Raw genomic sequence first — 27,694 nt, 5'->3', positions numbered from 1 at the left:
TTTATGTACTGAATTTTGTTCTGGTGCTGTATTTATGTACTGAGCTTGGTTCTGGTGCTGTATTTATGTACTGTTCTGGGGATATATATATATAGATATATAGATATATATATATATATATATACTTATACACACACACACACACACTACCGTTCAAAAGTTTGGGGTCACCCAGACAATTTTGTGTTTTCCATGAAAACTCACACTTATATCTATCAAATGAGTTGTAAAACGACTGGAAAATATAGTCAAGACATTGACAAGGTTAGAAATAATGATTTTTATTTCAAATAATAATTTTCTCCTTCAAACTTTGCTTTTGTCAAAGAATGCCCCATTTGCAGCAATTACAGCAATGCAAACCTTTGGTACTCTAGCTGTTAATTTGCTGAGGTAATAGGGAGAAATTTCACCCCATGCTTCCAGAAGGCCCTCCCACAAGTTGGATTGGCTTGATGGGCACTTCTTGCGTACCATACGGTCAAGCTGCTCCCACAACAGCTCTATGGGGTTGAGATCTGGTGACTGCGCTGGCCAATCCATTACAGATAGAATACCAGCTGCCTGCTTCTTCCTAAATAGTTCTTGCATAATTTGGAGGTGTGCTTTGGGTCATTCTATACTTCAGCCTTATATTAATTTTATTATGCAAGCAATATGATCTGTAAGACAAATCTGCATGGCCAATTATTATAGTGAAAATTATTCTGATTAACAAAGAATTCCATATGGAGCATATGGAGCATATAATAATGTATACACTGATGTATTACTACCATCATCTGTTACTACTGGTGGTTATAATTGTTCTATAGGTACGAACTAGTCATGATGCTATTAGCATAGCTCCATACATACAGCATCCCATGGAGCATAATAGGGCTCCATGCACCTCTATAGCTGTCCTATTTGGGTTGCTTACGACAGTGTAAAAAACCTTAATCCCTGAAGTTTAAAAGAAAAAAAGAGCGATTACTCCAAGATCCTCTTTAACAATGTTCTGGTCATTTGTACCGGGTCGGGTGAGCAGGATCTTAATTTAATGATAAATGTGTTTAATAATTAATGCTAAATCAATTTGTACAATTATCTTTATATTATTGTTTGAGTGAAGATCAAATATTAAAATGTCCACAATTGTGATAAAATAAAAAAACTTTACTTAAGAATTCCTTACTCTGTCAAGTGACTGTAATGTGCAAAACCCTGCTTCTATGTCATGTATAATGACATTGCCTTTAACGCTCTCACCAGGGCCGCACCGTCCATGACGCGAGGTGGTTGAAACCAGCCGCCGCCCAGCCCTCTTGCACTATAATTGTTTTTGCGTCTATAAACGCAGATACAATTACATGCATAAGCGATGCATGGCCGGGCACTGTGCCCGGCCATTCAGCGCTTTTCAACTATGCAAGTGGCGCAATGACTTATTTGCACCGCTTGCGTCTTTGAAAGGCGCAGATTGGCAGGGCAGAATGCGCTTTTCAACGACGCAAGCGGTGCGATGACGTCATCGCGCCGCTTGCGTCATTCAGCCCCAGCAGGCCTGCCTAGAAGAGAGCAGGTCTGCATTGCCACCGGACGGCATGGCAACGGGATCAAGGTATGTAAAAAAAAAAAAATTCTAATAAAAATGTGAGTGCCATTATCTGTAGGCGCGCCGCTTGCGTCATTCAGCCCCAGCAGACCTGCCTAGAAGAGAGCAGGTCTGCATTGCCACCGGACGGCGTGGGAACGGGATCAAGGGGAGTATGTAAAAAAAATAATTTGAGTGCCATTATCTATAGGGGGGTTATCTACAGGGGGCTATATGTGGGGCACTATATACAGGGGTGGGCTACATGTGGAGCACTATCTATAGGGGATCTGTATGTAGGGCACTATCTATAGGGATGGCCTATATGTGGGGCACTATATACAGAGGGAGCTATATGTAGAGCACAATCTACAGGGGGAGCTATATGTGAGGCACTATATACAGGGGGGCTACATGTGGGGAACTATCTACAAGGGACTACATTTGGGGCACTGCCTACAGGGGGCTGTATGTGGGGCAGTATCTACAGGGGGATCTATGGGGGACACGGTCTACAGGGAGCAGTGTGTGAGAAACAGTGTATGGCACTATTATAATTAGGGACACAGTGTATGGCGATATTATATTTAGGGGCGTGTGTGGCACCATAAGAATTTTATCTGCGTTTATAGGTGCAGAAATGTTTGAAAAGCGAGAAGCTGAAGACATCTGAGCGACAAACTGCAGAAATAGGCTGTGGCTGGGAGAAGAAGTCATAGAGGTCTGGACCGGATGGAGAAGAAAAGAGAAAAAGTGGAATCTGAGACGTTAGCTGTGAGTGACAATGTAAATATTTATTCTGCCTCTACTCAGTACTGTAATCACTGTATGATCTGCAGCTAGATGATTGGTGGTATGATTTTTTTTTTTTAATGGAACAACTGCCAGCATATCCTTACCATTGTTCGGGCCATGCTGGGAGCTGTAGTTTTACGCTGTACAAACCTATACGACAGGAGTTGCACTAAATTGAGCTGTATTTGTGCTAGTGGTGTATATATGCTTGAGCTTGGTTCCGGTCCTGTATTTATGTACTGAATTTTGTTCTGGTGCTGTATTTATGTACTGAGCTTGGTTCTGGTGCTGTATTTATGTACTGTTCTGGGGATATATATATATAGATATATAGATATATATATATATATACTTATACACACACACACACACACTACCGTTCAAAAGTTTGGGGTCACCCAGACAATTTTGTGTTTTCCATGAAAACTCACACTTATATCTATCAAATGAGTTGTAAAACGACTGGAAAATATAGTCAAGACATTGACAAGGTTAGAAATAATGATTTTTATTTCAAATAATAATTTTCTCCTTCAAACTTTGCTTTTGTCAAAGAATGCCCCATTTGCAGCAATTACAGCAATGCAAACCTTTGGTACTCTAGCTGTTAATTTGCTGAGGTAATAGGGAGAAATTTCACCCCATGCTTCCAGAAGGCCCTCCCACAAGTTGGATTGGCTTGATGGGCACTTCTTGCGTACCATACGGTCAAGCTGCTCCCACAACAGCTCTATGGGGTTGAGATCTGGTGACTGCGCTGGCCAATCCATTACAGATAGAATACCAGCTGCCTGCTTCTTCCTAAATAGTTCTTGCATAATTTGGAGGTGTGCTTTGGGTCATTGTTCTGTTGTAGGATAAAATTGGCTCCAATCAAGCGCTGTCCACAGGGTATGGCATGGCGTTGCAAAATGGAGTGATAGCCTTCCTTATTCAAAATCCCTTTTACCTTGTACAAATCTCCCACTTTACCAGCACCAAAGCAACCCCAGACCATCACATTACCTCCACCATGCTTGACAGATGGCGTCAGGCACTCTTCCAGCATCTCTTCAGTTGTTCTGTGTCTCACAAATGTTCTTCTGTGTTATCCAAACACCTCAAACTTCGATTCGTCTGTCCATAACACTTTTTTCCAATCTTCCTCTGTCCAATGTCTGTGTGCTTTTGCCCATATTAATCTTTTCTTTTTATTAGCCAGTCTCAGATATGGCTTTTTCTTTGCCACGCTGCCCTGAAGGCCAGCATCCCGGAGTCGCCTCTTCACTGTAGACGTGACACTGGGGTTTTGCGGGTACTATTTAATGAAGCTGCCAGTTGAGGACCTGTGAGGCGTCTATTTCTCAAACTAGAGACTCTAATGTACTTGTCTTGTTGCTCAGTTGTGCAGCGGGGCCTCCCACTTCTCTTTCTACTCTGGTTAGAGCCTGTTTGTGCTGTCCTCTGAAGGGAGTAGTACACACCGTTGTAGGAAATCTTCAGTTTCTTGGCAATTTCTCGCATGGAATAGCCTTCATTTCTAAGAACAAGAATAGACTGTCGAGTTTCACATGAAAGCTCTCTTTTTCTAGCCATTTTGAGCGTTTAATCGAACACACAAATGTAATGCTCCAGATTCTCAACTAGCTCAAAGGAAGGTCCGTTTTATAGCTCCTCTAAACAGCAAAACTGTTTACAGCGGTGCTAACATAATTGCACTACGGTTTTCAAGTGTTTTCTAATCATCCATTAGCCTTCTAACACAGTTAGCAAACACAATGTACCATTAGAACACTGGAGTGATGGTTGCTGGAAATGGGCCTCTATGCACCTTTGTAGATATTGCATTAAAAACCAGACGTTTGCAGCTAGAATAGTCATTTAGCACATTAACAATGTATAGAGTGTATTTCTGATTCATTTAATGTTATCTTCATTTAAAAAAAACTGTGCTTTTCTTGCAAAAATAAGGAAATTTCTAAGTGACCCTAAACTTTTGAACGGTAGTGTACCTTAAAAATCAAACGATCAATATTGGAACAAGCTTTACATGTGCCATATGGGAAACATCCCCATTTGGGTCCTTTAGTACCCCATACATAAGGTGTATCAAGTATATAGTGACTATGGACCGTTTTTCGGGCCATAAACGTCCCTAAAAATGGTAGAAAAGTCGGAAGCAGACCGCCTAACATCTGATCATTGATTTAAATGGGAAAAACGGAGTTCCGTTCCCACAGAGTGTTTTTTACGTGGCCGTTTTTAAAAACGGGCATGTAAAAAAAACACCTCGGAAAAATGGCATGTCACTTCTTGAGCCACATGGTGCAGATCACAAGATATAAAGAAAATAGCAGCAGGTGATAAATGCTCACCTATTCCAGTTGTGCAACGGCAGGTAAAAATAGGAAGGGAAGATGGGATGGAGCTGCTGCTAGGTTCAGGAACCAGTCCACTATAGTAGGAGATAAGGGAGCGAAAAAAAAGAGAGCCAAGGTGTAGCGCTGCTACCATCAAGAAGGGACCATATAGATAAAGCCTTGAACTTGCACTTTGTATAGGCTACGCGTTTCAACGCCAAACAGGCATCTTCATCAGGCCAGGAAAGAAAGGGAAACAAAATAACTGGCTTATATAGTGATTGAAAGCATTGCTTTGAAATGAAAATGTTTTACATTGATCTGACCCTTTATTACATCACAGAGGCTCTCTGACCCGTTTGGCTTTTTTTTTTTTTTTCATTTCAAAGCAATGCTGTGAATCACTATATAAGCCAGTTATTTTGTTTCCCTTTCTGACCTGGCCTGATGAAGACACCTGTTTGGCGTTGAAACGCGTAGCCTATACAAATAAAGCCTTGAACTTAACTATTTATATGGTCCCTTCTTGATGGTAGCAGCGCTACACCTTGGCTCTCTTTTTTCGCTACCTTATCTCCTCTTCTTATAATAAATATCTTAATGCTTGATATTCCCCACAAGTGATGTTCAGTCTGCGACCACTTTGCCTGGGGTGACAGCGGCTTGTCCTTCCAAATAGCGCTACGCCGTTTTGCCACACGGAGGTGGGTGACGCCCCCTTCACGGTTTATGGTAGCGTCGCGGGCCTCTCCCCCTCACACTGGTCTGACGTAACGGTGATTTGCTAATTCCATCTTGGTCGGACATCTGCGCATGCGCCAGCAGTTCGCTCACGGTCATGTGATCGCAGGGGGAACTTTGTTTTGACACCACGCAGATGGGAGGACACCAAGGTTGGTGCCCAGGCAACCAATCACATGACAGCATCAGGTGTTGAGATTCAATTAAGGAGGGACATAACGTGCAGGTCTTAAGACATCTCGATTGGCTGCCTGTCTATTGATTAACTCCCTGCCCTCTCCCTTCAATCTCGCCCTCTGAGGAATACCATTGAGAAACGCGCGTCGAGGCGGCTGGAAACACTCTCGAAAGTCTTACAGCTAGGTGAGCCCCTATAGCTTCTTATATACTATTGTTGTTTACCTTGTTTCTTTGGCATCCTTCTTCGTTATTCCTACATTGTAGTGTGCAAACGAAGGAGTCCTTTTGTTAGGATCCACATATACATGAATCACATAGTATATCATATGCATTGTAATCACTTCTATAGTTCATGTATTACATATTATTAAAGCTCCAGATATATCTATACATTCATATACTAGCTGTATGATCCATCTTCTATCTCATGTTTACCAGCTTTACATTGTTTCTATTTTTATATTTTTCTCTGCATTTTAATCGAATACATATTTAACAAAAGGTTTCTTTTATATTTACTACACATTTGTCATTTTGGTTTATATAACTCCGTGCAGGTCGATTTTGAGTCTAAAGTTTTGACTATTGAAGACACAATAGACTAATAGGTGCAGTGATACAGATGTGGGCCGTGCGATACAAAGCCTGGAAGTGTGATTATAATGACTCAATAAAAAAAAGTAGTGCCGTGGATTTTCCACTCTCTGACTACATGACTAATTTAATGATTATCTTTACCAAATAACGATTATTTAATGGTTCACCCATAATAAAGTGCTGCGACCATTTCCTGACACTGATACAGTGTGTATGTGTATGTTTTTTCTGAACTATGATTATAGAATTATATAACGTGCAACTTCCAATCTCATGAGTTAGAATACAGGCTGCCATAAACAGCACCCGCAAGATAGGTTTATGCAAAGTAGCTCCAGAGAGCAGCTGTTGGGGCGAGTTCGCACGTAGCATAAATACTGCGGAAAATCCTCAGCATAATATAGTAGCAGCAAAGTGGATGAGATTTCCACAAATCTTATCCACCAGCTGCGTGAACGCGGAGCGGAAAAAACGCTCAGAAATTGACCTTCAGTGCGTTTTTTTTATTCGGCAGCATGTCGATTGTATTTGCGTGAACGCTGCTTATTTGTTGCGGGTTTTCCCCCATTGAATTCAATGGGGAGGTAAAACCCGCAACAAAAAGCAGTTGTTGCGTTTTTGTGCGGCGGAAAAGCAGCGATTCTGCCGCAAAAAAACGCAACTAAGAATAAAAAAATCTTATACTTACCCTGAATTCTGTGTTTCTTCATCCAGGCCGGCCTCCAGGGCTGATGTTTCATCCCATGTGACCTCTGCAGCCAATCACAGGCTGCAGCGGTCACATGGGATGAAACATCATCACAGGGCTGCAGTACGTCAGGACGTCGGAGGGACGCGTCGCCATGGTAAGTATCCAGCTGAAAAAAACTGCACCGCAATATGGTGCGGGTTTTCGGCAGGAATTCCCTGTGGCGCATACGCTGTGAGCTTTTACGCAGTGTATCCGCCCTGTAGGAACATACTCGTAGAGCTCATTCACACGAGTGTGAATCTCGTCCGTGTGACGGCCGTTAAAATAAAGACCGTCACACGGACCCATGCATTTCAACGGGGCCGATCACACGACCATTGTTTCATGTCCTATTTTCCTGCGTGTCACGCATCCCCCCATAGATTGTAGTCTGTGGAGGATCCGTGACAAAGCGTCCAGGATGGGTCCACCTCAGACGTGGAAAACTGCAGTTTTTCACGTCCAAGTTGGGCTACGTTCATGTGAATGTAGCCTTAGACTCATTGACAATAGCGTAAATTGATCTTTATGACTCACAGCAATGTTGGTAGTCAACAGTCTACACTCTGTGAGAAGCATATAAGGATAATGTCACATATAATGGGGCATGTCATTATTATTTTTATTGTTGTCACAGATTCACAGGGAGTCCATGTGAAAAAAAACCTCTACCCCCCGTGCAAAATCGGAGGCACAGTCTGGTCCTCATTCAGAGCAATGTATCAGAATTGTAGCTGAAGGGGCTACATCCCCATTCATTTTAGGTTTCTGGGGTGGACTGACTCATCGACACGTATATATATCAACCATGCTATTTGCAGGAAAGCACCTCGGGACACCCCTCTATGAGCCAAAATGGAGACACTAACAAGCAATGTCTCTCGCTCTTGTGGGTCAGGTCCGTCCATGCATTGTAATGTAATACCACGTTTCCCCTGTAGTGGCCGCTGCAGGGAAAATTAGCAGATGCTGCTCAGCAGTCCCAGAGAAATTAATGGAGCGGTGGTCAAGCATGCATACTACCGCTCCATTCCAATGGCGCTACCAGGAACAGCAAGGTAAGCCCGTTTCCGTGATTGGTGGGGGTTCCAACGGTCGGACACCCACCGATCAGATATTTATCACCTATCCTGTGGATAGGTGAATAATGATTATGGGAAAACCCCTTTAAGATTAAACTATAGGTACAGTATATTGCCCTAGGTCACCACCATTAACCCCTTCACCATTCTAAACCATTTAATTATAATATATATCGTTCACTACCAAACCACCCTAAACCTCCAGGAATATTAGATATTAACTCAACCATCCTAGACCACCATGGATACTAAATATCAATATTTACTCCTACTTTACCCTAGAAGACCAGAGATACTAGTTATTGACCACTAAACTACTTTAGACACCCCCAGGAGTATTGTGGGAATACTATCACAAACCCCCTTAAAGGGAACCTGTCCCCAGCATTTCACCTATTAAACTCTACTCACCCCTCGCTGGCCGCGGCTGTCAAAAGTTAATTGCCATTATCCCCTCTCCTAAACTACTCCTCCAACCGTAAATAACGGTCTGCAAACATTTTGCGTCTTTTATGGTAATAATACTAGTCTTGTTCGTTCCTCTTCTTATGCCCGTCCACCGTCAAACACTGGCCCGCCCTGAATGCGCAAATCTCATCTGAGAAAGCGCACTTGCACCAGTCATGTATGGTCCAACACCCTTCCCTGCTTTGTCCAGGCCTCAAATCTAGTTACTGCGCCGGCGCCGCTATTGTGTTCCGTTGTGCGCACGTACTAGAACAGGGCATCGATGCACATTTCGTGTGCTGTGGGAGGAGCTGTCAATCTAAAGTAAGGAGGCGGGGTAAACTCGGAAAGGCTTGAGGAGTGAAGATATGACTCTTTTCAAAAGAAGGTATGACTCTTTTATGCTCATTAGCATACGGCACAGGAACACTAAAAAACTGAATACTAGGCGGTACAGATACTACTTAGAAGATAATTATAGGTTACATAAAAATAATTTTTCATCCGCTTCCACCGGGTACTGCTGGTTTAATAGGTGGAAGTGGATTAGGAACAGGATTCGTGTGGACATGTACTATTGACAAAGGGAACGGTAATGCCCACTTGTCAATTTATTCATACATTTCCGAAAGGAACGACAGAGGAACAGCGCAACGTAGCGTTCTAAGGAACAACGCTCCAGCATTATTTTCTGGGGAATGTAGGAAAACAGAACGGTCCTCTAACCGGTTGACCAGTGCCCACTGTATATGTACAGTGCGGGTTTAAAGTGGTTTTCCCATGAGACATTTATGACATAGCCACAGGATGTCATAAATGTCAGATAGATGCGAGTCCCACCCCTATCTCCAGAACAGGGCCCCCTAAACCCCGTTCAGCTGCTCTGTGTTGCGGCTGAAGGTGAATTCCGACCATGAAAAAAGGTTATATGGTCGGGAGTTATGAAAACAGCGCAGCTCCGAGCTATGCTGTTTCCATAAGTTCCATAGAACTGATTGGTAGTTACGGAAACAGCGTAGCTCGCATGCTACACCACTTGGGTAACGGACATTCATACTATGGGCGTTACGGAAACAGCGTAGCTCAGCCAACTCCCAACCATATAACTGGGAAGTGGCCGGGAGGCAGCGATAGTAGACAAAGCTAGAACGGGGTTTAGATGCCCGGTTCTAGGGATAGCCGCGGGTCCCAGAAGTGGTCACATGATCACCGGAATGCCTGTAGGAGGAGCCTGCTCAGACCCAGCATAGCTCTTCAGTGACAATAGTCACTAGAACAGGGCTGATTTCCCTGCGGTGCAGCACCACTTACAGTGGAAAAATATAGTGGAAATAAACATAAAATGATATAATAAAGTCCCCCAAAGGACATTTGAGGACAGACCATAATAACAAAAATCTAAAAAAAAAAAAGAATTAAAAATTACACATAAAATATACCCCCAAGCCAATCATTGTCATTAGTAACGCTAACCGTGACCCAATTACCCTAAAATAGACATGTAATATATCAAAATTTACAGTAGAAAATGACTATCACAAATAAAAAGTCTATTTTAGAGTTACGCTATATTACCAAAATAAATAGCTAAAATGTAAAAAAGCTGATTCTTTTAACATTTTTTTTATTTATTTTTTTTAACTATGAGCCTAAAACTGCTCAAAAAGCAAAAATGTGTATAGAAATAATAACTAAACCTCCATTGATCACAAAAAAAAACCAAAACATTGCAAAAATCACGTTGCTGCCCCAACAAATAACAACGTTCTAGACATTTAACTAACGCGTGATAAAAATGGCTCAACAGTGCCCGGTGCTGAACCAGTTAAATTACTTAACCTGGAATCTTGGATCGCAGAACTGAGAGATGACATGAAGGAAACTTGTAAAACCGCTTCTCTAAACTGGTTCCAATGACAGCTCCGTTTCAAACCTTAACTACTTCCGGGCATTGATAGAGATTATGGTTTTGATCTACAACTTTCTCTTGCATAATTGTCCAAAGTGAAACTACACGTCTACCATCACCAAGGCGGCTTTCAGACGGACGTAATACGGCCACAACACAGTTCTACTGAATCGGACTTCTCACCATAAGGTTCAATGTGATCAAAGTCCAGCAAAACCGCGGGAGGTCCAGGTGTTGCGTCTGGAATCCGAAAGACTAAAATGAACCTAAGATTCTAGGAGAGACGTGATCTTGCTAGGGAAATGTATTCTTCGTCGACAACGGCATAAGTTAAAATAAAAAATCGCCGATGGATCTTGATCTGGATTGCCTTGATCTGTGGCCGCGTCTGCGCTCCTATTGATGGGATACAGATCTGACTTTCCAAGGAGTCAAAATATTTTACAGAGCAGATCAACCTTCCCACTGAGGAGGGTAGGGGGGGGGGGGCCCTGTTTTGTTAAATTTTAGGGAGATTTATATTTTTATTTTATGACCTTTGTGTTGATATCTATAATTTTGAATAATGACAGAATAAACTATTTAAAGGGGAAATAAATAAAAAAACTTTCCACAGATGTCGGTCTTCGGTCGCCATCTGTCAGACTCATTTATGTCATGAAAAATTGGCGAGTCAGAAAAAAATGGTCTAAATCGCCGGGTTCACTAAAATTGCCTCTCCTGAAATCAGCACTTGGAGATGCCAACTCATTGCCAGTCTGATTCTGATGGCAATGCTGTGCCCCTGCCACTCCGATTAAGAGCAGTAGATAATTGATGCAGATCAGTGAGATTGATCCACATAATCCCCTATGAGATGCTTATAAAATAGATGATTTCCCAAGCCATAACACAAGGCTCTGTTCACATCTGCATTTTGCTCTTCCCTCGAGGCTTATGAAACTTTTGACAGCAAGAGTTGCGCAGCACGCAACCCTATTCTTGCTGTCAAAAGTGACGGAAACCTCAACGATCCCCCATTATAAGTCAATAGGGGTCCATTCGATGGCGTTCAGATCCGTCGTATGACGCATCCAGAAGTCAGAACGCCTAAGGCTCTGTTCACACAGCGTTTGAGGCTTCTGTCCGCGACAAACATCTAGAGGTTTTCCCAACATATTCCCTCAGATGGAAGATTGTGACCTATGCCACTGTATAGTGTAGCCTACTTTGCTATGTGAACAGAGCCTGAGTGTTTAAAGGAACACTCCAGATAAATCCTACATTGTATTATGTCTTGTATAGATCCTGTGGAGTCCATACATGACACAGGGATTTTTTTTTTTGTGTTCTTTGACTTCCTGTGTCATGCTCCGCCCCCTTAGGTGCTACATTAGACATAACACCATGCGTTTGGTTGGACTATTTTTTTTAAAAAAAGAATCCACATTTGGTAAACACAGCAGTAAAGCGTCTACATAAACTTTGGAAGTTCCCCCTTAAATATAAAGAAATAAAATCGAACAAGAGAAAAAGTCCTTTAAATGTATCTACATTTTACGAGTATATTCCATGCACAAGTGAGTAGAAGAAGCACATACAAAATAATAGTACGACATATATATTTCCAATAATAGTTTTACAAGCTGTAAACCATGAAAAAAAAAAGCTGTGCACTAAAACAGGGAAACGTTGCAGCTTAAATATTCAGTTAAAACCTCAGGATTTATAATAAGTACTGAAAATACACAAAAAATATGCAAGTACAAAACGGCATGCAAAATACATGATCATCTACACTACACACAAGTTATTGACGGCAAAGTCAAAACATAATATATAAAAAAAAAAATTCCAGCCAATTCTCTCCTTATAATCACAATATTCTAGAACTTTCTCTTCATTTTATAGCTATATCATAAAATTGCTTAAAACGTCATTTCCCCTATAGGAACGAGTCAGCGTTATTTTATATGGGGATTTAAGGTGAAGCTCCATCTTATCTGCCATTTCAACGGACGCTAGGGTGATTTGCATTATGGGTAATTTCCGAACATTCGTGTATTTGGGTAATGGGGGGAGTCAAGCTCCCCAAAGTTGCTCCAATATTATGTGAATGGGGAGAGGGGTGGTCGAATTAACCCCAACCGGTGGCCATCACAACAGCTCCTCTTCTCCATTCACGGGGTACAATAATGACAACATTTGATTTTCCCAAATCTCCCGTTACCTCAATGAAGCGGATTTCTCAATAGGGGACAGCTCATAATGCAATTCCCTAATATATTTAAAGAGGACCTGTCACCTATCCTGACATGGCTGCCTTGGTTAATACTTGTAGTCACCATAAAATATTCAGTCTGGAGTAAAGGAGTATATATTTTTTTTAAAACTCTGTGTTGTGCCGTTCCTCTGTTATTCTTCCTACAAAAATAAATACATATATATATATATATATAATATACATTGACAGCTGGGTGTTACCAGTTGGGGGTGTGTCCCTACAGTCTGACACTGTCCAATCAGTGCTCACTGTCTCAGACTGTGTAGGGACACGCCCCTTTGACAAGGGAAATGGTACCACCCAGTTGTCAATTTATTCATAAATTTCAAGGAGGAATAACAGAGGAACGGCAAAAAAAAAAAAAAGTTGCTCCAGAATTGATATTTTACGAGGAACACAAATATTAACCAAAAGAGACGTGTCAGGATTACGGACAGGTCCTCTTTAAGTGGTGAAAAAGGTAGAGCTTCACTTAAATCGTTCCCCCTCCTAGTTTGCTTTACTACATATTTCCTATATACTGTACAATATACCCATTGACTAAGCCTCCCACCCATTGTTCAGCAGAAGCGTTGCGAATCGGAGGTGAGCACAGCACGCTGTGACCACTCGGCTCAAGGAACCACATCGACTCGCTATTAATTTGCTTGCTACATAATACACAAGACAAAGGGCTGGTGTAAGTAAACAGCGATGGACTTGATGCATCAGGCCTCTTACCCCACGGGTCCCTTGTTTTTGAGATCAGGCCGATAGCTCCCAATCCTTGTGGGGTCACCCTAAAAATAAGAGGGATCTGGCCAATCAACCCAGTGTTGGTACACATGATTTTACGCACTCCATACCTAAATATATCTTCAGCATGGATAATGGCTGCCAGGGGTGTTGTTATGGCACATACAAGCAGCCGCCCAGCTACGAATGCCGAATCCTCTTCTTCACTAAACTATTATCCCTACATTCGTTTTTCAATCTATCCCCCATTCACGACGGAACGGATGATGAGTGACGTTACTTTAGCATAAGTAGGAGTCCAGTAGAAATGAAGAGGATCGGTCGTTGGAAACTACAACTACCACAATGCACCTTACCTCCGAAGATGGTGGGAAATGATTTGGTCATCTGAGGGCTGGGAAATAGTCTCCCCAGTCATCAAGTTTTCCAGCTTAATCATGGCGTCATTAAAAGTTCTGCAACTTAACCTTTAAGTTTCAATTCATCAATTGCTTCTTTCTGTCAGTGAATGGAAACCGGTCCTGATTATCCAGCTGACACCGTGTCTCCGAGTCCTCTCTTATAACAAGCTGTGCAGCTCCGTCAGTTGGACATCATCAGGCCGGGATTACAACCTCTGGATGTAAACAATAGATGCTTCCGTTCACTGAAAGCAGAGTCCTTGAAAACGATGAGGACTGGACACACGAAGTACATTAGAAAGTCGTCGAGCCCTTCATTATACACTGATCAATCTACACAGTTATATTTACAACACTAACGGTTTCATGCTTGACCTTCTGTATGTAGTAAAGCAAACTGATCCTAGCTGACGGCAATAATACATCCTATGGACAAAAACGGAGCATAACAAACCTCCCCTGGCTTGTCTAACTATACGGTTAATCGATATCCACTTTTTTTTCAAGCCGAGATATCGAATTTACACCGTATTTGCTCCATACCGCGCAGTGATACAAATGTGCCGTGAGTGTATGAGCACAGCCCATACCGTATATTCTTCACATTATGTTCTATTTACAATGAAAGTGCCTTATTGTAGCCCATTATGTCAATTCCTCCATCGCGTGATTATGAAAAGAACCCCCCGCCCCCCCCCCAAAAAAAAACAAACAATACCACAGGAAATTGCCATCTGCATAGCGGAAATCTACAGTGAGGGCAGCACGGAGGTGTGTGGTTAAATTTACAAATAAATAATTGAGCGAGGGAAGGAGCTGGATACAGACCAGCACAGGAAAGGAAATACAAAACGGTTCCGGTAAGAAACAGAGGGGTTCGCTAACAGAATGGAGAAGCTGTGGGGTCGAAGGTTTTGAAAACGTCTTTTAGAGGCTTGTCGTCGTCCGCACCCTCGGTAGCGGTAGTGTCTTGGGCTTGGCTAACAGGAGCGGCTTGTTTGATCTGCCTTGGATCACTGTATTGAGGTCGTATGAGTCCCGCCAACGCGGAGATGGGAAGGTTGTGAACGGCTGGTGGGGGGCATGCTGGCGCCGTTGTGGTATTATTTGCGTCCTCCTTTTTGTCAGCAGGACAGTCTATTTTATCCTCGGTGACCTCCTGTCTCGTGACCGTCGTTCCTCCGGTGGGCGGCTGCGTCTCCTCCGCCTCACTTTTGCGCGGCTTGTTTGAATCGACCGTCTTTTTTTGATGATCTCCGTTTTCTCCTACAGGAAGCGGAACGGTATCTGCCGAGGTCGTGGCGCCGTCTCGTTGACTGTATAGACTGATATTTTTCAGTATAGACCCAGGACTACTCAATCTGCTACCCGATGGGGACAGTTTTGGAGCATACGATGAAAGGAGGTCTTGGACGGGTTTAATGGATGTTGGCGGAGAACCTATTGATGATCTTGCAGCCAAGCGAGGATCAACTTTAAGCGTCAATGACTCTTTCGCTGCGCCGTGTTGGCTGTCGGAGCTGGGGGATCGATGAAGTCTGGACTGAAGGCTTTTTTTGAGACGAGGATCGTTCATTTTGTTAACATGTGAATCTGCTGGTTCCACGTAGTTGCCTTTAGCTGCGATGATCACTGGTTTCGCTTTTTGTTCCAGTCTGGGATCCATTCTTTCCAGTCTCGGGTCAGAGCCTGGCTGATGCAGGTCAGTGACCAGGGTCCTGGATTTATTAAGCCTCTGGTCAGCAATAAGTGGCGGTAACGGCAAATTTATGGACGAAACGGGGTCCGGTTTTGGAGGGGGGACCGGGAGTAGATCCTCCGGAGCCCAAACGACGAGTTTAGCAAAGTTGGGTTTGGAGAGTACAATATCCATTTTAATATGGCTAAATTGCCTCAGCTTACAACGGGGGTCCCTTAAACTCACACCTGGTAACATTTCTAATGGTATGATGGCGGTTTTCTCTCTCAGCTCCCTTTCAGCGTCTTCATCCTCATCATCCATGGCTTTCGGCCTGACATTACCTCCGGAGCGAGGAAGGTGGCTAACAGCGGGGGTCTCAGGTTTAACCTTCTTGGGGTCGCGTGCGACTCTGGGGTCAGATGTGACACTCTCAGCGTGATGTGCAGGACTTTGTCCTTGGTTAAGTCTTAGCCTAGGATCGAATGGCTGAGCGGCAGCCCTGTCTTTTGCCAACCTCGGGTCGCAACTTTGAGGGGCCGGCTGTGGTTCAGTGGAGTTACTCCTGGCCAGTTTGGTTTGGTTGCGCAGTGTTTTTAAGATGGAACTGACGCCGCTCCCATCCTCTTCCTCACTGCTATACCAGTTTGCAAATTCATCTGAAATGAAATAAAATAAGAGTATGATCACATTTGTAGCCATCACGTCCGGGGTCAAAAAAGGTGACGAGCGGGTGAAAAAAGCGAAATTTCCCGCGACTGCCCCGCTCTCTATGGCCGCAGTCTGTAAACGCTAGCGCGCGTTAGTACCGGAATGTTCTCATATCTTCAAGGGATGGCGTCCAGACTGAGGATCCACATCTAAAGGAGAGCCTATAGAAGATGGGTACAAATGTGTTTTTCTATATAGGCTTGCATGGCATACTTACCCTCTTCTCTACTCATGGATCTCTGTGGTGGGGGTTGACTGGTGTCCGCGCCATCCATTGCTTTTCCAATTCTTGCAAATAAAACCTTATGCATAGCTGAAAGTCAAAAATACACAACGGAACGTTAATGTGGGTTGTTATTTGTCAAACGCTTCATATCTACCAAACCATAGAAGGGAACTTACATTCAGGTACGCTGGAAGTTTTCACATTATGCACAGCCTGCTGGGAGTAGTAGTTCTCATAGTATCCAGGTGCGCTTAGTCCAGGCTGGTAACTGTTTTGTTGCTGCATTCCATGTGGATTGTCATCAGCACTGTGGTGGTATGGCGGCGTGTGGACGTTGGGACCCTCTCTCTGATGGTTTAAACCATGGCCTGGAGCTGCCGCTGAGTTGAATGACGCATTAATGCCGGAGTTCCCGTACATCGGAGGTGGAGACAAGGGCCCTGGTTCAGGCAGCGGCTCAGAGTTGTACATTGATGGGTGATTTCCTTGGTACTGCATTCCCCCATATGGTTGATTGTAAAACTTTGACCTGCATCGGAGTTGACAAGTGACATGTTTTACTTATAACACAGAACCAATTAACAACAAGTCTGTTTAGTATGTGGTGGACAGGAGCAGCGGAGGAGATGACAGAGAGCGGTGCACTTAACCCCTTTCTGATATGATGCTTTCTTACGTCATAGCCGGGGAAGTATGGAGCGGAGTCACGGGCTGAGCACGCTCCATACAACGTGGGTGTCGGTTGTCTGCTATATGCACTCAATACTTGGTCAGTGCTCCTTTTGCATGAATGCGGCGTGGCATGGAGGCGATCAGCCTGTGGCACTGCTGAGGTGTTATGGAAGCCCAGGTTGCTTTGATAGTAGCCCTCAGCTCGTCTGTATTGTTGGGTCTGGGGTCTCTCATCTTCCTCTTGACAATACCATATAGATTCTCTATGGGGTTTAGGTCAGGCGAGTTTGCTGGCCAATCAAGCGCAGTGACACTGTGGTTATTACACCAGATATTGGTACTTTTGGCAGCGTGGACAGGTGCCAAGTCCTGCTGGAAAATGAAATCAGCATCTCCATAAAGCTTGTCAGCAGAGGGAAGCATGAAGTGCTGGAAAATGTCCCGGTAGACGGCTGAGCTGACTCTGGACTTGATATAACACATTAGACCAACACCAGCAGATGACATGACCCCCAAACCATCACTGACTGTGGAAACTTCACACTGGACCGCATGCAATTTGGATTGATGCCTCTCCACTCTTCCTCCAGACTCTGGGACCGAGATTTCCAAACGAAATGCAACATTTACTTTATGAAGTTTCCACAGTCAGTGATGAAGCAACCTGGGCTCCCATAACACCTCAGCAGTGCCACAGGCTGATCGCCTCCATGCCACGCCGCACTGATAACACCTCAGCAGTGCCACAGGCTGATCACCTCCATGCCACGCCGCACTGATAACACCTCAGCAGTGCCACAGGCTGATCGCCTCCATGCCACGCCGCATTGATGCAGTAATTCATGCAGTCGGAGCCCCGACCAAGTATTGAGGGCAGATACTGGACAGACTTTTCAGTAGGACGACATTTCGGTATTAAAAATAATTTTTGAGATTGGGCTTATATAATAATCTAATTTTCTGAGAAACTAAGTTTTAGATTTTCATTAACCGTTCCCATAATCATTAATATTAAAAGGAAAAAATGCTGGAAATAGATCCCTCTGTGTGTAATGAATCTATAGAATATATGAGAGATGCTTTTTGAAGTGAAATAAATTAACTTTTTGATGATCTTCTAGTTCATTGAGAAGGACTAGTAGAAGCCGATCAGAAACACCATATTTTGCAATACATTAGTATTTCAGCATACAGTGCTAGCGATCCAACATTCGCTGGTTCAAGTTCCCTAGGGGGAGAATTAAAACCAAAAAAAAAAAAAAAGGAAAAAGGTGTAAAAACAAAGTTACGGCTCTCAGAATTTGGCGACACCATTTAAATTGTATTTTTTTCCCTTGTAAAAGTAGTAAAACATATACCGTATTTTTCGGACTATAAGACGCACCCATGTTTTGGACAACAGAAAATAGGGAAAAAATTCATATTTTACTTCTTTTACAAAGAAAAAACTATTGATTAAAAAAATACGTTCTTCAGTTTCACCACATTCTGAGAGCCATAACTTATATTTTTCCTCCGTTTGAGCGGTCTGAGGGCTTATTTTATGCGGGACGAGCTGTCGTTTTTATTAGCACTATTTTTTTGGCGCATACGCTCATTCTTTTTAGTGCTATGGTGACCAAAAGACAACGATTCTGGGGTTTTAAAGTCATTTTTTTTTACGCCGTTCACTGTGTGAGTCAAATAACGCTATATTGTAATAGTTTCAGACTTTTACGGACGCAGCGATACCAATTTTTTTATTTTTACACTGTGCTTGGGAAGAAATGGGAAAAGGTTTTTTTTTTTACACACTTTATTAATTCCCCTAGGGGACTTGAACCAGCGATGATTAGGTCGCTGGTAGAATACACTGCAATACATGGATGAGTTACGGAAACAGCGTAACTCGCTGAGCTACGCTGTTTCCGTAACTCCCATAGTAGTGAGGGGCCGTTACAGAAGCAGCGTAGCATGCGAGCTATGCTGTTTCCGTAACTACTATTCCGTTGTATGGGAGTTACAGAAACAGCGCAGCTCAGCGAGTAACTCGACCATGTAACCAGGAAGTGAAGTGGCCGGAAGACAGCGGAGCCGGGTAAGATAGAACGGGGTTTAGGGGGCCCAGTTCTAGAGATATGTGCAGGTCCCAGAGGTGAGTCCCGCATCTATCTAACATTTTTGACATATCCTGTGGATATGTCATAAATGTCCTTCATGGGAAAACCACTATAAACGCCGTGGTCGCTATTGACCACGGCATTTAACGAGTTAAACGTCCAGGAACAGTGCGATCGCTGTTCCTGGCCGCTAGAGCAGCGTGTCAGCTGCTGACACCTACAGTGTATGGAGCGGGCTGAGCGCGTGAGCCCCCTCCATACATCATCCCCTCCGCGCTCCATGATGTGCCGGCACATCATGAATCGGGAAGGGGTTAAGTAAGGAGCGGTCAGGGGGTCTGGCGCTGCCGGGTCCCTTGACCGCCGACTATAAAAGACGCAGGGACTTTTTAGCAAGATTTATTCTTGCTAAAAACTGCATCTTACAGTCCGAAAAAAACAGTATATGAAAAAAGTATATAAAATGGCTATCGCCATAATCGTGTTGAGCCGCAAAATAAAGTTAACACGTCGTTTTAATTGCACGGTGAACAACGTAAAAACAAAGTGCAAAAAAAACAATGGAGGAATCGCTGTTTTTTCCTCCATAAATAATTTTTCCCCCGTTTCGTAGTACATTATATGGTACAATAAAAGGTGCCATGAAAAACTACAACTCGTCCCGCAAAAATCAAGCCCTTATATGGCTATATCTATGGGGGAAAAAATTTTTTTTTATGTCTTTTGGAAGGTTGGGAGGAAAAAACGAAAATGAAATTCTGATAAAATGACTGCGGCGGGAAGGGATAAAGTTTCCTTAAAGGTACAGAAGATAAAATAAGGAGGAGTGGACGGTGTTTGTGAACTTTTCTGGCATAAGTAAAACTCACCCATGTCGTGGCACTTCCTCCAAGTCCTCATCGATATCGTGCTGCGCTTCTTCAGTGTTTAATACCTGCAGAGAACACGGGGAATGTGATCTATAATATACAGAGCGACACTTACAAAACTACCGGATATGACAAGTCTTAAAAAACTTTTGACGTGTTAGAAGGTTTGATTGGTGGGGGTCCGAGCACTGAAACCCCCACCGATCGCTCAAACAAAGATGCAGAAGCGCTCGTGTACCGTTTCGTTTCTGTTCGGCTTCTTCCGGAAATCGATGTAGCGGTGTACGGACAATAGAAAGTCTATGAGCCCGTACTGCGATACGTCGGCTTTCCGGAAAAAGCCGAACAGAAACAAAGCGGCTGAGCGCTGCCGCCACTTTTTAGCAATCGGTGGGCGTCTCGGTGCTCGGACCCCCACCAATCAAAACTGTCAGAAGTTTGTTGTACGTTTAAATGAACCTCTAACCCCCATTTATCAATGCTACGTTCTGACTTGAATGAGAAGTTTTGTCGCCAGGGTCCTAAGAAGACACATTCTAGTCATCGCTGCGGTAATTGTAGCAGCCGGAGGCGTTTACCTTGTGCAGCAATTCTCTGCTTTCATCGGTAAGAACGTCATGAGAAAATTTGCAGTTGTCTCCTTGGTAGCACTTCGCCCCTGTATGGTGAAACTTACAAGGAAATTCACGTGGACCGCAAAATGTTAAGGGCAATAAAGCAATGAGGTCATGACGTGCTAAAGTCTATAAAGTAAGAAGATCGATTTAAAAGTTTAACGCACACGTTTTTTTTAACTGGATGGCGCGAGATTGTATTGAATTGGTATCACGAGAAATTGTTTTAACGCAGCGCAATTCAAGAAAAGTTACACGGGAGCTAGACTTTTAACCCCTTCCCGTCGTAAACAATTGGCAGATTTTCATTTTTCCCTCCCCACATTCCAAAAGCCAGAACTTTTTTATTTTTCCCGCGATATAGTACTAGGAGGGCTTGATTTTTGCGGGACGACTTGTAGTTTTTCACAGCGCCATTTATTGTGACATATAATGTACTAGGAAACTGGGAAAAATTATTTGTGGGGTAGAAAACGAAAAAAAAACAGTGATTTCTCCATTGTTTTTTTGCGCTTCGTTTTTACGGATTTCACCGTGCAATTAACTTTATTCTGCGGGTCAATTCGATTACGGCGATACCAAATATATATGTTTTTTTCTATATTTTACAAGGAAACAAAACGAACTGTGAATAATAAAATGTATTTTGTGTCGCCAGATTCCGAGCGCCATAACTTTTTTATTTTCCCGTCGAGTAAGCGGTATGAGGGCTTATGTTTTTCGGGATAAGTTGTAGTTTTTAATAATACCATTTTGGAGAACATGCGACGTTGTCATCACTTTATATTTAATTTTCTGTGGGAGATGAGGTGACCAAAAAATAGAGATTCTGGCGTTTGCATATTTATTTATTTTTACGGCGTTCACCGTGCGGGTTACATAATGATATATTGCTATAGGGGGAAAAAGGGAAAAGGTTTTTTTTTGTACTTTTAATTTGTTGTTGTGTTGTTTTTTTACATAAAAAACAACAACTTTATTTTACTAATTTTTACTTTTTTTTTTATTAGTCCCCCAAGGAGACTTCAACCAGCGATCGCTGGATTGCTTGCATGATATACTGCAATACTAATGTATTGCCAGAGGCAGGGGTTAATAGGAGCACAAGGATGGTGGACGTGGGGGCCTTCATTAGGCCCGCCAGGCAGCCATAGCAACCATCGCGCTCGCTCGGAAGGGAAGGAGGGTGTTCAGGAACGTTGTGCTCCAGCCTCCTTATTCTACCTCCAGTCCTACTTATTCTACCTCCAGTCCTACTTATTCTACCTCCAGTCCTACTTATTCTACCTCCAGTCCTACTTATTCTACCTCCAGCCTCCTTATTCTACCTCCAGCCTCCTTATTCTACCTCCAGCCTCCTTATTCTACCTCCAGCCTCCTTATTCTACCTCCAGCCTCCTTATTCTACCTCCAGCCTCCTTATTCTACCTCCAGCCTCCTTATTCTACCTCCAGCCTACTTATTCTACCTCCAGTCCTACTTATTCTACCTCCAGCCTCCTTATTCTACCTCCAGCCTCCTTATTCTACCTCCAGCCTCCTTATTCTACCTCCAGCCTCCTTATTCTACCTCCAGCCTCCTTATTCTACCTCCAGCCCTACTTAGAATTCACTGGAAATTGTAGACCAAAAAGAGGGAAATCTTCCTTTTTCTTTTCTACAGTAGTGGCTGAGCCAGGACAGTTTTCCGTGCCACTAAAATAATATTGCATCCAGACCTCCTATGTGTTGGTGGAGGGGGATGGGAATCTGATCTCGACATACGAAAATAGAGCAAGATGTTCCAATTGAAAAGGATATTATGCATATAAATGCAGTTCTCTCCTCTCGTACAATATCCTTGTATGTAAAACTTGCAGATTTCTTTCTTCTTTTCGACTTCTGCATCATGATCAAACTTGCACTGATCTCCCTGAAATAAAGCAATAGCAGAATAATAAGTCATGTGCAAAAAAAATTATAAACTGGGCTACCAACATTAATATGCCAGTCCCCTCTAGTTCCCAGGTCGTTGAACACATAACGTATCTTCATCTGTGATTAAACGGGTTCTCCATCTTAATTTATTTTTACAAAAAAATAAAATATATGAATATGGCATAAGGTGAGTACAGCTTGGCTAATGGTAAACCCTGAATTTAGTGCTAGTAATCCCTGATTTGAAGGCCTTAGTTATCTGAGAAAGATTGGTTGCTACGGACTAAATGCCTAGCAACCTCATTTAAAAGCTGGAGCTGTCAGACTGTGTATCCCTAGAAACCTGTCTGTTCAGTACAAAGCTGGATTAGGAACAGAACTCACAAAACCTGATACATTCATTTTTTCTTCAGCGTTCTACCTTGACAATTAAAACGGGTCCGGCCGCAGTTGTAAGTGACAGCGTATCGCTAGGGTATGCTGTCACCCGCTGATCGGTGGCGGCCTGATTGCTGGGAACGCCACTGATCATGAGCACAGCGCCCATTTAACGGAGCCGCAGTACCCGCGCTGCATCTGGACGGCCGTGGCGTTGTGCAGGGAAAAAATTTAGAAGGATATTCGGTACTACACACATTGCTGCGACCCCGATATTCCAGCAACTGGTTGGATTCTCAGCAGACACTAGCAATATGCCATCAATGGCTACGACCACAAAGAGGTAATGCAATCCAAGGTGTTTCACCACGAGAGTCTCTAGTCAATATAAAAAGATCAACTAAAATTGCTCTCACTTTTTTTCTGTATTACTCATTGGCTTTAATGGAAAGGTACCCAGGTCAGACATTTATGGTATATGTAATCAATATGCCATAAAAATCTATTGCCGGTAAAAAAAACTAAAAAAAAATTAAAGGGCTAGAGCTCTTCTACTTCACCTAGAACTTTGTCAGCAAGTTCAACTTTAATAATGTAAAGGGTGGGGGGTGCAGACCTCCGGCTGGATATCCTCGCTCGTCCCTCACTCATCAGAGCGTCTGGCGGGGAGATAGGATCAGTGTGGCTGGTTATTAGGAATGGACTGAAACATTCTGTTGTAGAAATACCCAATGCACGGAGAGAAATGCAGGCAGTATGAACGGTCCCCCCACAGAGTAGCTGTAGTCAGCGTGTACGGAGCTAAATACGGATTTTAGCAACGGGCAGTAGCGGAGGATAGGGGCAGCAGTTGAGTTTTACAATGAAATGAGACTGAATTGGTTAATAAAGTACATTACAATATTTCGTAAAATCGCCTCCCTGATATATATAAAAAAAAAAAAGAAAGAAATTGTTAACCTCTAAATAGTATGTGATGAATAATAAATACTGCCTGCGAGAATCTAGAATATCGTTTCCTGTATACATTGTCTTACCTTGATACAACGCTGCTCCAAAAAATACTTGCAGATCTGTTTCCCTTTGCGTTCCACTGTATGCTGATTAATGAATTCTTGACTCATCGCCACCCATTTCTTCGAGGGCTTATTATCCTGTAGGACAAAGCGCTTATTGTTGGTGATAAAACACTGGCAAGTTTATTTCCGGCACAGTCAATGGGAAACACACAGACACAAGAAACATTTATAGAATGGGGCAACTCTACAACTTCTTTTCATTTCATTGACCGAGTTTAGAAGAAAATCTGAACTGATCATCAGAATATTCACAACATAAAGTATTTTGGGACACAAGGGCTTGTTTCCCCTCTCCACAGGATAGGGGGATACATGTGTGATCGCTGGGGATCCGACTTTTTGTTTACCTATTGATCAAGACAGGTGCAAAGGAAACGTGGTGTGGTTGAACATGGCAACCAATCAGGTCGCTGCTTTCATTCACCAAAGTGTCTTTGAAAAACGAGAGGTGTAGAATCTGATTGGTTGCTTTGGCCAACTACTCCGCTTTTCTTTGCACCAGTATTGATAAATCTCCCCCATTGTTTTACTCCTGCCCATTCTATTTAGATTGTAAGCTCATATGCGCAGGGACCGCCCTCCTTTCGTGTCATTGTTTGTACAATTATTTTAAATACTCGTCATTCCAGTTGTTTGTTACTTTTCCAATCATTAGCGCTGCAGAATATGGTCAGTATATATAAAAAGAATATTCTTATCATCATATCACACTACAGTCAATGCGGAGTACAACTGGCCCATGCCCAAAAGTTGGGAGAGTTCCTAAATTTAGAGGGGGTGGGGGGGGTTTGTTGGGGTGTACTAAATTCCATGTACCTTGTGTTCTCGGGGCAGACATTAATATCATTTATTTCAATATAACTGAGATGTTCTCTGGAAGATTTAAAAGGTTATTCCCTTCTCAGATGTTTATGGCATATCCACAGGATATGCCATAGATGTCTAAAAGATGCGGGTCCGGGATCTGCACCTATATTAGGAAGAACGTCACCCAACCCCTGTCCCGATGCGTGAGGTGGCTGCAGGCTACTGAATCCAGATAGAGGTGGTCACGCATGCGTGCGCTTCTTTCCATTATGTTCTATGGGTGTTTCTGTAACATTAAAATTATCGGCCGCTGCACCAGACCGGACAGGAGTCGCGTGACCCCCATTCTTGATATAGTTGCAGGTCCCCCAGAACTGGGACCTGCATCTATCAGACATTTATGTCTTTTCCTGTGGATAGGCCATAAATATCGGAGATGAGAAAAACCTTGTAAGTAAATTTTCATGATTCACCAATAATTTGCTTTCAATGTTATTGTAATTCTATCTTCACTGTAAATAAACCGTCCCAATACAGATTTGTTAACTCTTTTCTAGTGAATTATAAACACGGCCATTAAGATTTTTGTTTTTTCAATTGTTATTTAATACAAAATTAGCGAACGGCTTCAGCAAAGACATGTCTCTAATTGTATTTTGCATTGTTTTATTGAAATGATTAGAGGATCGCACATTCGAGTCCCATAGTGGGGGAAAAAAAATGAAATGAAGTGTATTTAGAAGAAAAAAAAAAGAAAGACTTAAAGTAAAAAAAAAAAAATTATAGTGCAAAAACAATGAAAGTAAAAAAATCTATGTACATATTTGGCATCTCTGCATTCGTAACGACCTGAATAATAAAGTATAAATGTTCTTTATATCACAAGCTGAACGACAAAGAAAACATGTACAAAAAAAAATAAAAAATAAGTCAAAGTTGCCGTTTTTCCCCATTAACCCCCTAAATTTTTTTTATAAGAGGTAATTAATGAGTTATTTGTACCCTAAAATGTCACAATTGAAAAATATAACTGGTCGGGGGAACCCCTCAACGGAAATTCAAACAGAAACCGTAGCTTCCATTTGCCTCCCCATTGATCTCAATGGTGACGGAAACAATGCTAATGGTTTCCGTTTGTCACCGCTGCGACATGGTTCCGTTGTTTTGACGGAATCAATAGCGCAGCCGAGATCAATGGCAAGGGAAACGGAAGCGAAGGTTTCCATTTGCCTTTCCGTTGAGCGGTTACCCAACGGAAACCTCCGACAGAACCCCTCGACGGAAAGACAACGCTGATGTGAACAGGCCCTAAGTCAACGGGAAAAAAAAAACTACATCTGGAAAACAGATTAGGCCACATCCTTAAAGGGTTAAAGTAGTGGATTATCAGAGTGTTCCGTTTGCCAGTATTATTTGTGGTACTCACGTCTTGGAAGCCATCTTGATAGTAAGGGTTCGGACCTTTATGAGCACCTCTTCCTCTGCCCCGTTCTTTATGTATTGTTTTCTTGTGTGGACCGAGGCCCCGTCCATAGTAAAACCCTTTCTGTTCTGGTCCTGGAAGAGATCATGACATTCATTTCTGAAGGAAGGCAGCTGGTTTAGCCCTTAAACACATTTTACATACCCAAATAAAACCGAAATGAGAAACTAAGAACACCATATTCCATCCCCGTAACCAACACCTGCCAGCCACATTGTAGAAATACAAGCAGCACTTTACACTCATGGGCACCTTCATGAACATTTGGAACCTTTTGTAAATAATGCATACAAATTTATGTTTGTGGTGAAAAGTCGGACCCAAGCAGAGCCTGAGAGGCACAACAACTGATAGAAGAAAAAGTTCAAGATGTGCAGAGTTTATACATGGCCCTTATGCCTGTGTGAACATACACATGCCGTCCCAAACTCATCAAAAGGGAACAGAGCAAACAATCTCTGATCCAGATACCGGTAAACATTCACGTCATGGGCGTTAAATGGCCGGATAAAGTACAGGGGTGATTAAATGTGCAACTGCTCCTCTGGTCACCTCTGTAGTAGCTAGAAAAAGGGCTGGGGTCACTGGAAGGCTGTGGGAGGGTTCAAACTAATAGGCTATGATTTTTCTTTCTGCTCCGACTTGCAGCGCCCCCTCCCCTACACAGACACAGGAAGTAAAACTTCTAAAGGTAACTAAAACTTCTAAAATATCATGACGACATGTCAGAAGTTTTGATCGATGGGGGTCCGAGAACGGAGAACACCACCGATCGCTAAAAGGAAACCGCAGAAGCGTTTGGGTAAGCGTTGTGCGCCACTTAGTTTATGATCGGCTTTCCTCTGATCATTTTGTGATTGCTGGGTGCCCCACCGATTGTGAGGACGGTGTTCCCAAACCCCCAGATCCCCCTCACTGCACCCCTTGCAGCGAGGAAGAGCTTGAATGGAGTGGCCACCACTCCCTTCAATGCCCTCCTCACAGCAGTCGAGCAGAAACAGGGAGTACGGGACCCCCGCTCTCATGATCAATGAGGGTCCCAGCGATAAAATGATCACCTATCCTGGATGAAGGAATGGAGAATGGAGACTGCAGCCTGAAACTTAGTGCAAGTCTTAACTGCAGATAACCACTAACATACATGAAAATATTTTCTTTCCAAGTCAAAGGTGTCCTTAGCATTTAGAGCAGGGGTGGGGAAGGTCCGGCCCACGGGCCATATAAGGACCACGAGATCATTTGGTCCGGCCCGACCTCACTTAAACCACGCTGCCGCCGCGTCGTTCACTACTTGGCTCTGTCCGCCCGCCCTGCTCACTCAAAGTGAGGTCAGGTGACTTAAAGGGGTTTTTTTTTTTTCATCAAGG

General features: G+C 43.0%; 1 protein-coding gene across 1 annotated transcript in view; it reads right to left on the bottom strand.

Moving 5' to 3' along the window:
* Window positions 1–11,916: 11,916 nt before the first annotated feature.
* Window positions 11,917–27,694, bottom strand: part of ZC3H6 (zinc finger CCCH-type containing 6) — a 36,791-nt gene continuing 21,013 nt past the window's right edge. Inside the window, exons 5-12 of the mRNA XM_075844965.1 lie at window positions 26,271–26,401; window positions 23,996–24,112; window positions 22,464–22,575; window positions 20,629–20,738; window positions 20,051–20,115; window positions 16,587–16,939; window positions 16,402–16,497; window positions 11,917–16,132 (exon numbers count right to left, since the gene is read on the bottom strand). Coding sequence (XP_075701080.1) covers window positions 14,676–16,132; window positions 16,402–16,497; window positions 16,587–16,939; window positions 20,051–20,115; window positions 20,629–20,738; window positions 22,464–22,575; window positions 23,996–24,112; window positions 26,271–26,401 — 2,441 coding nt within the window. The 3' untranslated portion in view covers window positions 11,917–14,675. The remainder of the gene's footprint in view (window positions 16,133–16,401; window positions 16,498–16,586; window positions 16,940–20,050; window positions 20,116–20,628; window positions 20,739–22,463; window positions 22,576–23,995; window positions 24,113–26,270; window positions 26,402–27,694) is intronic.

The sequence above is a fragment of the Rhinoderma darwinii genome, chromosome 12, assembly GCF_050947455.1.
Source record: "Rhinoderma darwinii isolate aRhiDar2 chromosome 12, aRhiDar2.hap1, whole genome shotgun sequence".
NCBI lineage: Eukaryota > Metazoa > Chordata > Amphibia > Anura > Rhinodermatidae > Rhinoderma > Rhinoderma darwinii.
The sequence above is the reverse complement of the archived record's forward strand: the minus strand, read 5'-3'. Positions and strand labels throughout refer to the sequence as shown.